At 33.5% G+C, this 12,926-nt stretch overlaps 1 protein-coding gene and 1 pseudogene across 1 annotated transcript; both read left to right on the top strand.

Moving 5' to 3' along the window:
• The first annotated feature begins 4,109 nt into the window (after nt 1–4,109).
• LOC127438043 (selenoprotein M-like) lies at nt 4,110–6,562 on the top strand (annotated as a pseudogene).
• A 969-nt stretch (nt 6,563–7,531) lies between these two features.
• zgc:112294 (transmembrane protein 17A) lies at nt 7,532–12,631 on the top strand. The gene is made up of 4 exons (XM_051693181.1): nt 7,532–7,714; nt 9,052–9,158; nt 10,041–10,154; nt 11,945–12,631. The coding sequence occupies exons 1-4, from the start codon at nt 7,585–7,587 to the stop codon at nt 12,260–12,262; spliced, it is 669 nt and encodes a 222-aa protein (XP_051549141.1). The 5' UTR covers nt 7,532–7,584; the 3' UTR covers nt 12,263–12,631.
• The last annotated feature ends 295 nt before the right edge of the window (nt 12,632–12,926 follow it).

The raw sequence follows: 12,926 nt of genomic DNA, 5'->3' as shown, positions 1-12,926 counted from the left end.
GTGAATTAAAGTACCAATTTCCTTCTGAAACAGCAAAATCTGTACATTATTCCAAACTTTTGGCTGCCAGTGTACACTACCATTCAAAAGTTTGGGGTCGCTTGCCTGAAATGTTTCTCGTGATCTTAAAAACCTTTTGATCTGAAGGTGTATGCTTAAATATTTGAAATTAGTTTTGTAGACAAAAATATAATTGTGCAAACATATACATTTATTTAATTACAAAACTAAAAGTTTATTTACAAAAAAAAAAAAAAAAAAAAAGTTTTTGAAATGGATGACTTGGACCGAATAATTAAGAAAAGCAGCCACTAAGTGCCCAGCATATAGATAGGAACTCCTTCAATACTGTTTAAAATGCATCCCAGGGTGATACCTCAGTAAGTTGGTTGAGAAAATGTCTGCAAAATCTAGGCAAAGTGTGGCCACTTTGAAGATGCTAAAATATAACATAGTTTTGATAATTATTTAGATTTTTTTAGTCACAACATAATTCCCATATTTCCATTTCTATTATTCGATAGTTGTGATGACTTTACTCTTATTCTAAAATGTGAAAAAATGTGAAAAAATTACAAAAAATAAAGAATGAGTAAGTAACCCTAAACTTTTGAACGGTAGTGTGTATGTATGTATATATATATATATATATATATATATATATATATATATATATATATATATATATGCAACTTCCATTTATGAACCCGTAATCTCCCTTTGCTCACAGGATCTAAGAGGACCACAGTCTGGATTCATTAAAAAGTGTCTGTGTCCTTTAAAGCTGTGTCTACATCCTGTTGCTCTATCTTTCACACCCCCTCTTCACTCTCTGCATCTCTCTCTCTCCCTCTCTCTCTCTCTCTCTGGGCCCCTGCTATTTCAGCAAGCATGTGGTTTTCATTAGAAGACTTGGATTACAGCACAAGGGTAGATCTGCAATGGTGGCAATCCACACTTCTCTCTTTTTCTGCCTTTCCTCCATTATCTTATATGCGATCAGCTTTGGGCCTTCCCCGTCTATGTATGTGAATGATTGCCGTCCAGACAGTTTGCAGTCTGCATCCAGACTGATGATGTCATCCCCACTCGTGCGAATCTACCCTAGAAATCTAAATATATAAACCTGAACTGAAACTTCCATAATTCTCTTTTAATCATCATCTCAATAAAACAGAACCTAAAATCTTGGGTTAACTAATTTAGCGTTGCCAAAAATAAATAATCACTTTTGGCGAAAAATAAAAAAGTTAGAAACAAAATGTGCATGCGTGTGAGTGAGTTTTTGACAATTTAACAACATAAATTTACAGTACACAGTCATTTCAGACTGTTTTGGTTAAAATAACTGAAAAACACATTGTTTTGAAGGTTCTAATCATTAACATTAGTTTAAGCATTAGTAATCATGAATAAACAGTGAACAATGATTTTATACCGCATTTATAACCCTTGGAAATTGAAATGCTAATGTACTTTGTTAGTTCATGATGCATTAACTAATGTCATAATATGCAACTTGAAATGTTAACAATTGTTAACGCAATAGTTAACATTAATTAACAATGAACAATACTTTTTACATATTCTTATGTATTTATTACTAATGCAACCTTTTAGCAATGTTACAATAATAATTTATTTACAATTTTATTATATAAAAGTTGTTTGTCTTAATGAATTTACTGTATGTATCTGATTATATCATTTTAAATGAACTTAGAAAATATGACATAATGTAATAAAAAATAAAGAAAAAAGATAAGAAAACACACAACATAAATATATAATAAATAAATAATAATAATAATAAAAACCAATAGATTTAAAAAAAAACAAAAAAACAGAAAGAGTGAGTTTATGTCAGTAAGTGTGTGTGTATGCCCTAAGGATCCAGACGTCCAAGATCAAACTGTGCTTGTTTTGGAAACAGGGGGAAGCACCTAAATGCTGAGTGTGGAGAAAAACAAGAGAGAGGCAGGATAGAGAGAGAAAAAAGAGAGCGAGTGAGGACGAGAGTCCAAAGGATCCGGTGGAGGAAATGGCTTCTGCTTATTATGGGTGCTGCTGTAAAACAGCATGCTGGCAAGTGTGAGCGCAACAGATCTTATGTGCACGTTGACGTGGACACTTTTGGATCCTCAAGTCACACTTACTGTAGAGTTGAATTAATATCATTGTATTAGATATAAAAATATGCAAATGTGCAAGTGGCATTTGCAGATAAATAATACCAGACCTTTTCTCAGAACTAACTTTTCTGCAATGACTGGTACCAAGGGGACTTTTAGTGGATGGATGTATAAATTCCACAGAAACCACAGTAGTTCATCACATTTACTAAGGACATGTTTCCCTAATATTTGACAACCAGAAAGTGCCTTAGTACATTTGGTCTTCATTTTGGACAGTATAACTGTTGTTTTATCATTTAAATCCTAACTTTTTGTAAAAAAAAAACAAAAACAAAAAAAAAACAATGGCACTTGGTTTGATACAAAACATTCAAACATTTTCAAGTGTGGCTAAAGTTGGCAAATACTTTTTGGGGCCACTGTATATGGTTTTAATAAAATATGATGACTTAAAAGTTTGCTAAAAGATCTAAAACACATGTGGGAAATATCATGGGAAAAACTTTAATTCTTTTCCCCTCTTTCTCTTCCACACTCAAACACATACACAATAATGCTTCTATTGCTAAAACTAAGACTCTATCCGACCAATCAAAGCTGTGTTTAATCTCACCTAGTCCCAAGACTCAGATTGATTGTTTTGTTACATCTTCACAGAATTACATGGGTCAAGAGGGAAAATCTGTGTCTTTTTAGATGGGGACGACTCTGTCATCTGACACAACAGCGCCTGGCCACAGCTGTAGAGAGACAGAAAGACGGGACCCCAGCTTCGCCTGTGGATGATAGAGTATGATGGTTTTCCTGCAGCATTCCAATGGAGAATGGTTTATTTTCATTGGAAGCATAATTGTCTGTGGCAAGCGTTTTGGAAGCACTTTTCCCCAAACGGTGCCAAAACTCCATCCTGAAACATTGTCGCCCTCAATAGGTGACCTAAAATCAGTGCAGCTATCCCTTTAAAGAAACAGTTCACCTGAATAGACCTTATTTAGAGTAGTGCCATATTTAATTTTTGACGGGCCTATTTGACATTATGTATGTTTGTAAAAACAAAAATTGGGGGTTAAGGGGGGTGCAGTCTTGTAAATTTCCCGGAGGGGGGGGGGGGTGGGGGGATTAATGTCCAAGACTTTGAAAACCCCTGGCCTAAACGAAAAGACACTTTCATATACAAACTGATTCAGGCTTTGAAATATGCCGCCTTAAGATAGATAACACCAGGGTTGATGTAATTTATGGCTGACTATTTCATGTGGTCTCTAACAAGTTAGTTAAAAGGACATGTTGTCTTTTTGAAGACATGGTGTCTATGGTATTTTCACCTGTTAAAGTAACACCGCAAACAGACTGTCAAGTAATGATTTAAAAAAATAAATAAATCAATAAGCAATAATAAATCCATGTAAGAGTAATGATTAAATACAACCAACTTAAATTTGACTAAAAAACATCTGGACCCCCACATTTACAAAAAATAAACTATATTTACTATGTGTTGCCTCTAAAATACTGGTGTCAGTTAGTGCATAGTGCCTATGCCGAAATCTGCCACTGATAGGAATAAAGGAGCATTGTGAATTCAAATAAGATTTAAGTGACTAACTTGAAACTCTACTTCATAAGAACATTGTTTACACAGTAGCTGTTGGAGTTTGCATTTGCAAGTTCTTCATTGGTAAATGGTGGGAGAATCGGATGCAGCTGCAGCTGCCCAGAGGCCACAAAACTCTGATAATGAAAAAAAAAAAAAAAAAAATTCAAATGTAACAAATTTTAGAGAACATTTGACTTTTTCAAGCAAATTACAGTCTTGGGTTTCCTTTGTTACAGGATGCATTTCTTGACTTCAAGTGCTGTTTAAACAATCATTTCTTTTAATTAATGTTTTTCTCGATTTCTCTCAACCAAAATCTAACAAATCGACCAATCAGACTTTGCCACATGCCAGTGGATATCTATCAGCCTGCCCATATCTACTGCAAAAACCCTAATTTCACCAAAGACCTCAATCTCTTTTGGCTGCATGGAGGTCTTCCACCCCAACGGCAGTATGTGGGTCACACTGGTGGCCCTGTTGACTCTGTGTGCCACAGGCAGAAGTGCTGAAAATGTTTCAGAGAGCAGTGCTGAGGAGGAACAGCTTGACATAGCCAGAGGTAAACTGCTGGTGAGTGCTCAGTGGAAGTTTGGACAATTTTTCAAATAGACATGGGTGGTTGACAAGAAATACTTTTGGGAAGTTGACATGTTTTGTGGGGTGACAAGTTATACTCTTTTAAATCTGCCTTTATACAGCATTTTGTAAATTATTTTTGGCTCTGTCACGTGAAAGCTTCAGAATGCTAAGATATTACAGCACCTTTCATTTAAAGGTGCACTCAGTCATTTTGTTTTTTTTTTTACATTTTTGAAACATATGTATAAAATCATGACCACTCACATGAGATAAGGACTCCAGTCATATCAGTAACCTTATAAAAGTGGTTTTATACTACATGGAGGGGGTCTCCTCACTGGGGCTGCCATGTTAGGATCAAATGACCAGACGAATACTACTCTTTTAATCTCAGTAACTACCCTGATATTGGACACTTTAACTCATGGATTAAATTAATCATGGCTGACTATGAATAGTGATTCATATTCTCTGCGATGGCATCTTTAACCGAAAACTTTTGCGTTTGAATGATGCAGCATCCAGGCCCCTAGGTGTCAGTTTAACTCCAAGACAACACAAACAAAGGCTCGAGTGCACCTTTAAGGCTGTAAATGTTACAGTGTTGAAAATATCTTATAGAACATTTAGGTCATGTCCAGAAGTTTGAAAACTCCACTTTCAGTTTTTTAACGTCATCGTTTTCCAAATTAAGCGCTTAAGGAGAGCGTTTTCTGAAGTTTTAGTTTTTTTTGGAGGAAAACACCATTAGTTGATTAGTTGGTTAAACCATTCGTTGTTGTTGTTGTTGGTGGTTTTTTTTTTTCATTTTACTTAGTGCTGATTGTAAATCTTTACTCTGTCCATTTCCAGGCTCCCAGTGTGGTCGGATGATCCATAAAGAAGATGCCAGAGCTCTACAATTTCTTGATGGAGCGATTGGCATTATAGTATCCTGACATTTTCATGCATTGCCTTTGAAATTCCCTCTGATTTTATTTATTTATATGTTTTTTCCTGTGATTTTCACTCCAGAGATGGGACTATTGTCTTTTTATAGATTTAGTTTGGGGGAGGGAAGGTGTCACAGATTTATAGCATATTTTTAAGTCTTCTTTTGTCATCGTCAGTACACCATATATTCAATTTCGTATAAGTCGTTTTGGTAACAACTTTACAAGCCCTGTGTGCTGTTTTTGTGCTGCCATATGTTTAAACGTTTAGAGGCCACAGCCATGTGCTTCGTGACTTCAAAGGTCATTTGCCTAGTGCTGTTAACCTTAGCCTACTGTTTAAAGTCATAACCTGGAGTATGATTCAGGAGAGAATAAAAATCCACGTCTGATTTTCTACAACTATAAGGATGAGCAGGTGAAGGTAAAACATATCATGAAATCTTACTGGTTTTTGGAATAACACTATATTATTTGTATGCAAATTTGTTTTTTAAATTTTTAATTTTTTTTAATATATTTTTATATTAAGGTGGGACACAATATATGCACTTTTCTCATTAAGAACATATTCATTTATTTAAGAATGTGTAGCAAAACATCTTGTGGCCCACCATTGTGACATGAATAATAGTATTAAATTAATATAAAAAATAAATGAATTTTTTCCCCACACTAATATTATATTAATGTTACACTTTATTTCATAATCTAAAAGGTAGCCTATTTTCATTCATACATTTGTTTATTTATTTGGTAATTAGTATAAACTATTGTATAATATAATGTTTTTTTAAATTATGTAAACTAAAATACATAATCTATAATTACATAAATGTATTAATTAATGTGTAACAAAAACTGCTTGTGGGCAACCATGTTGGAAGATTAAGAAAAAGTTTTCATGACAGAAATTGAATTGTATGATTCAGAGACTGTGCAAGTAGGTTGGTATTAAGTATTTTTATCTTTCACTACTCTGACATTAATCTGTGCCTTCCTCAGGTTGTTCCTGTGAAGAATATGAAGGCAGATGAGATCAGCAGCTTGCTGGATTCTCTTGGTTTCTATAAGAGGTCACAGAAAGGCGAGGAGGTCCCTGAGGAGTTCAAACATTTCCCTCTCGGAGCGTCGCGGGACGAACTGTGACATCTGCCGGTTACTGTCGGTACTGCAGCCTGCGATTAATGACGTCCAGAATCCCAGGGTTTAGAAACAAAGCCAGACTCTGGACTGACACACAGATGGCTGGAGGCAGTCTGGTGTACCACTGTCCTAATCTCAACAGTTTTGGGATTTTAAAATAAACTTTTATAAAATATTTGAATTGAATGATTGTTGAACATCTATGAGTCTATTTCATTTTTACAAAGGAAATCAATTACACAAACACCCTCACAAACCCACTTGAAGAGGGCCATTAAATTAAATTAATGGTTTTACACTGGTAACCTCAGCTGTAGTAACTGATATTTTGGCAGAAACTATGGTAATGATGGTACATTTTGTAAGGCCAGTTTTTCCGGGTCTAGAATTGTGCTTGAATTCGGATTAAAATGATAAAATGTAAAGCAGTTCTTCTCAATTAGTGGTTCTATTGTTTGAGAGCTAATTTTGCTGAGACAATTTGTTTTAGAAAGAAAAATTCAACAATTAGGCTTATAATTATTTCTGACAGCTTTAACGATTAGTCACAAATTTTCATTAATTTAATTTATTTATTACAGCAATAAATACATAAATAATAATTATAACTAAATAAATAACAAAATAAAATAATACATATAAAATGAATAACAGTGTATATTTATTTTATAATTAATAATTAATGTGTAAATAATAATTTAAAATTAATACCCAATTCATTTTATTACAGCAATAAATCCGTACAAAATAATGATAAATAAAAATAACAACGTAAAAATTAAATGAATAAATAACCGTGAACATGTTTCTTTTATAATCAATAATATTAATTAATACTATATATTATCATCACACACACACACACACACACACACACACACACACACACACACACACACACACACACACACATATATATTTTAGAATTCAATTCTAATAAATTATTAGCAAATTATATAATATTTATTAATATGTTTCATTTATTTAACTTCATTTTTATAGCAGCAATAACTATAACTATGGTTACCATGGTACATTTTTGTAAGAGTGACAGCCTTAATCTGCTGTCAGACTCCATCTGTTTCCTTGGATTTAATCTGGTTAGCTCTTGGATGGCACCAATTAATCTCAAACTGCACAAACCAAAAGGGAGCTGCATGACTGACTGTTCGAGTGTTTAATGTAGTCTGCCATGCCTGTGTTTTACACACCTATTCCTCAGAATCTGAGAGTAGGTCTGGCTAATATAAGTGGGTCAGTGTTTATAAATAACAGGACGAGAGACAGTGGAGACTTCAGGGATCCTTATCAGGATAATGAAGGTAAGGCGTCTACCAAAGCCAATGCAAAGCACTTTAAACCTTGTCTAGATCATATGCAAAGGAGTGGGAAGGGGTGTGCTGAGGGTGCTGAAGCACCTCCTAGTGAGCAAGACTGGAAAACAGTATCAACGAAATATCATATAATTTACGCTAATAAAAATTGTGTCCCATTTTGGAGAGATTTGTCATGCTTGTGGGCAGGGCTCTGCCGAACTGAAGAAAGAACCCTGTGGTGGTGATGGGCACTAGTGAACTTTTTATCCTCCCTTTTTTTCCTTTTATTTGCACAAAAGCAAAAAAAAAAAAAAAAGAAAAAGATCAAGAATATTGTCCTTTACTCATGCGTAAGCTCATCCTTTGAAATTATAATAAACAAAAAACAGTACAGGTTAGAGCTTTGTGTTCTTGTGATTCGTCGCCCTACGGAAAGCACTAAAACCTCAGCTGAGCAAAAACTTAATCTTCTGATGTTTGTTTGTGTTTAACATAAATCATTGGATATTGAAAATCTCATGAAGACATTTATTAGCAATACCCCTGAGCTCAAGGCCACATGTGAGGTCTTCAAGTAACAGGTAGGACATTTCTTAATATCTTAATATTTTAGCATATGAGTTCATTTTAAAAGCTACTTTGTCTGAACAATTTGTATGTGTTTTATGGTTATTTCTCATCCACACTGACATGACAACACTTTTGAACATGGTAGAATATAACTAATGCATTGGCTGGCTTATTGAATGACTTAACTGCTGGTGAAAACGTTCCATTGCATTTTGTATGTGTGTGTGTACGGTGATGGCAATGGAAGAAAGGTGCCTCTAGTTGTTCCTTGCAGGGTACCCATCCATATGGTTAGTATTAGGGTGGGGGGCAGGGTTAGGGCATCTGCTGCCTCTCAGGAACAAACTGAGGCCTCTTTGTACAATGGGTGTACAGTGATAGGTTCTCTGATGCCCTCCTTGCACATGCATGATGTGTAAATCGTCTGCCTAAACTGCAGCACCCCTTGCCAAAAATTTGTTCCCGCAACTATGATCAAATGCTAAAAATGTTTCACACTGATGGTCTTTCTCACATTGCAAGAGAAATATGAAACAATAAATTCACCATTAATGGTGTTCTGCAGTGTTTATAATAGGTTCTACAATAACAGAAGTGGTAAACCCAGCAATAGCAATGCAATTTACCCCAGCTAGGGTGGGGAAAGCAATCTGTAATAAACATTTTAAGAAACAAATCAGTTTAATTAAACATTATTATTGATTGCTTACCTTGCTAAATGGTCTTTAAACCTGTTGATCTTTCAAACAAGCATGTGCTCTTCTGCTCTCCAGTGTGCAGTGAGGTCTCGTCTCATCTCTCACTGCAGATGTTGCTGTATTTCAACATGTTCTTCTTCCCCTTTTGGTGGATTTCTGAGGTTGTGATGCTGGAATTAAAGGTGTGTTGAGTTAGTTTCTGCAATCATACCATCTGTATGGTATTACCAAATGTCCAAAAAAAAATAAAAAATAAAAAAAATGAGAATATCCTGAGGATCTAAGTATTGAAAGAAGGAATAACCACTTTTCTATGCCTACAAACTAGTAGAATTTTGGGGTGAATCTCACGAAAAAAGATCCAGGTCACATTTCGCCGCTCAAAATTAGAAGAAAGAGAAATTACATTTTGCGTAAAGAGAATGACCATTAAGATGGTTTGCATTTTGACGTTATTTTCATTTCACAATTAACCACATTTCTACTCTAAATTGTTAAATTGTCAGATATAAGTTCTTCTTTGTTTCTTTTGATTTTGGGGGGAAATATATTATCAGGATGGGTTTCATAACATTCTGCCAAACACTATTTTTATTTTGTTTTTGCTTGAAATTTTTTAATGTGTTAAAACTCTCCAGTACTAAGGAAAATCCTCAGCCAATGTTTGTAGCATTGGTGTGCAGATTATGACAGATAACATTTTGAACTACCTGAAAACAATTTTAAAAAGGGAATTTTTCATTTTAACTTTTATTTATTTATTTATTTATTTTAAATCACCCTTTTGTGATCGCCTGCTTTTCTGAAGTTCAAGTATTTCTAAAGTTGTATCTTCAAAAGCTTGGCTAAATCATGGTGATTCATATGTAAGAATTTCCATTTTCAAGAAATGAAAGACCATTATACCCTCTTTGAAAAACCTCTCGCAACCCCTTGTAACCTTCTCATGATACTATTTGGATAAGCTTTATTTTTTGGGTCAAACTAAGGTTATGTTTTTCTAAAGCAATATTCAGCAAGGGTGGAAATTTGGGAATCTCATTCTCTCTCTCTTTTTTCCACAGTTCTCTTTACTGCCAACGTATTACCAGTGCTTGTTGGTGACAGGAATGGTGCTGATCAGCATATTTGAAGTGTTGCGAGTGTATCTGGGTTACATGGGGAACCTCAAAGAGAAGGTAATCCAAAAGAAAAATGTAAAATCATTCATTAGAATACTGGTTATGGCCTAATAATGTCTGTATGTTAATAAGAGAAATTGAATAATTTACATTAATAACATTTACAAAAATTATAACATTACATAACACTAAATATATTAGTTCTTAATTTAAAAAATCATTTAAGTTTTTTTATGAATATTTACTGTATATAAGTATGTACACTAAGCATCTGTTAAGCATCATATAGTTTGTTAAAGTTATAATATATATATATATATATATATATATATATATATATATATATATATATATATATATATATTTATACAGTATATATGATTTATATATATTATTTTATATATCATGAAAGCATAGTCAGGGTTGGGGAGTAACGGAATACATGTAACGGGATTACGTATTTAAAATACAAAATATAAGTAACTGTATTCAACTACAGTTACAATTTAAATCATTGGTAATTAGAATACAGTTACATTCAAAAAGTATTTGGATTACTGAAGAGATTACTTTGCATTTTATTTTCATTTGTTTCACTTAATATTTAGTCCTTTCAGATGTTAATCATTTATACATATAAATGATGCGATCCAAAGTGCATTTGAACAGTGGTGAAACACTTTATTATGATGCGTTACATTCATACGAGCTAAAATGCTATTTCTAGCCATTTTACATGAATGTTACCAGGCACGATCATATTTTTTTATCAAGTAAATTCACGTTAGATCATCATTTCTTTTTTTCTAGTAAGACCTTTGATATTAGGGCAAAAATCGTATTCCTGATAATAATTTTTGTATTGTTTTCCTGTAAAAATATCTAAGAATCCTTAAAACAAGATCAGTTTGATTAATCTTGTTTTAGAAACAACACTGCATAAGATATTTAGGTTTTTCAGAAAACTAATTTTTAATGTGTATTTTGTCTTACTGTACTGGCAGAGTTTTTATAATCAAAACAAGTGAAAAAATCTACCAGTGCTGAAGAAGTAATCCAAAGTATTTAGATTACATTACTGACCTTGAGTAATCTAACAGAAATATGTTACAAATTACATTTTACAGCATGTATTCTGTAATCTGTAGTGGAATACATTTCAAAAGTAATCCTTCCAACCCTGAGCATAGTCCATATGATATGTGCACTTTGTTTTTAAGTCATTGGAAGAAATACAATAGCTTTGTGTGAGAAATGAAATGTAAGTCTTTTTTTGCAGAAAATCATCCCCTCTGCTGTAGCTTTCAAATGAAATGTTTGGAACGGCATGACGGGGAGTAAATAATGACAGAATTTCATTTTTGGGTGAACTATCCCTTTAATGGGTTTTTATACTGTTAGTGGTTATTACAGTATAATAATGGTAATGGTTATTTACTGTCACCAGAATGTATTTAGTAACACTTTACAACAAGGTTCCATTCGTTAACATTAGTTAATGCATTAGGTACGGTGAACAAACAATGAACAATATATTTTTTTTACAGCATTTTTTCGTCTTTGTTAATGTTATTTAATAAAAATACAATTGTTCATTGTTGGTTCATGTTAGTTCATAGTGCATTAACTAATGTTAACAAATACAACTTTTGATTTTAAAAATATTTTAGTATATGCTGTAATTAACATTAACTAAGATTAATAAATGCTTAATAAGTATTGTTCATTGTTAGTTCATGTTAAATAATGTTGCTAACTTATGTTAACAAATGTAACTTTACTGTAAAGTGTTACCATTTCTTCTTTCACTTCTCTTCACCCTCTTCTCTTTTTCTCTGTCTCTTTAGGTTCCAGAGTTAGCTGGATTCTGGCTGATCTCCTTCCTCTTCCAGCTGCCTATACTCCTCTTCTTCATCACTGATCAAGACATCATCATCCTTCCTCTAGAGTGGGCCGTTCACTCTCTCTACCTGGCCTTCCTCCTGGCCGAGGTGCTGGCATCGTTTCTCGCCCTGCGGGTCATGACTCGTAAACTTGCTCTGCAGTTTCACATGAGACAGTTTGGCCCCGTCCAGAGTCTCCATACAGGAGAAGCTCTGCCTCTGTTTGCACTTCAGTATGGGGGCAGGAGTGTGTTGCCTGTAAGAGACATCCAGCCACACTGAGACATCATGCTCCTGGTGGTTAAAGATCTGGATTGAAAAATCTAATGGTTGTAGTTATAAATCATGCAAAGTGTACTCCTCGAAATGATCATCATTGTGACTTTGAAGAAGATATTGGTTCAAGAGACTGCTGCTGTTATTAGTTTACTGCAAGTCACAGTTTAATGACAGCTTACTGATCAACTACTGTTGTGTTATGTGTAAAATATACAACACTTTAATAAGTAGACATGTTTTAAAATCAATTCATATCATTTTATTTATACATCTTCTATCCTTATTCATTTGAACCCATTTCTAAATTAAACTTTTACCATTTTTTATTTCCTTATTGATTTATGTTTTTAAATGATTTTGAATTTCCTTTTATATGCCTTTGTTTATTTATGTATTACTTTAAAAAAAAAAAAAAACTTCTTTATTATGCCTATGTAAAGTAGTTTGAATGAACATTAAAGGCTATATGTAATGTGCTATATACTGTAAATAAACTTGTTTTGACTTGCCTAACCTATATTATATTATATTATATTATATTATATTATATTAATAATAGGACAAAATATTGATAAAATTGCAATATGTCTTATGACCACATGGTGGAGCTCTAGGACTGATATCCACACTTGTCATCATTGCTGCAAAGAACACTGAGAGAATGACT

Source organism: Myxocyprinus asiaticus, chromosome 4, assembly GCF_019703515.2.
Source record: "Myxocyprinus asiaticus isolate MX2 ecotype Aquarium Trade chromosome 4, UBuf_Myxa_2, whole genome shotgun sequence".
Classification (NCBI taxonomy): Eukaryota; Metazoa; Chordata; class Actinopteri; order Cypriniformes; family Catostomidae; genus Myxocyprinus; species Myxocyprinus asiaticus.
This window is presented reverse-complemented; position numbering and strand designations above follow the sequence as displayed.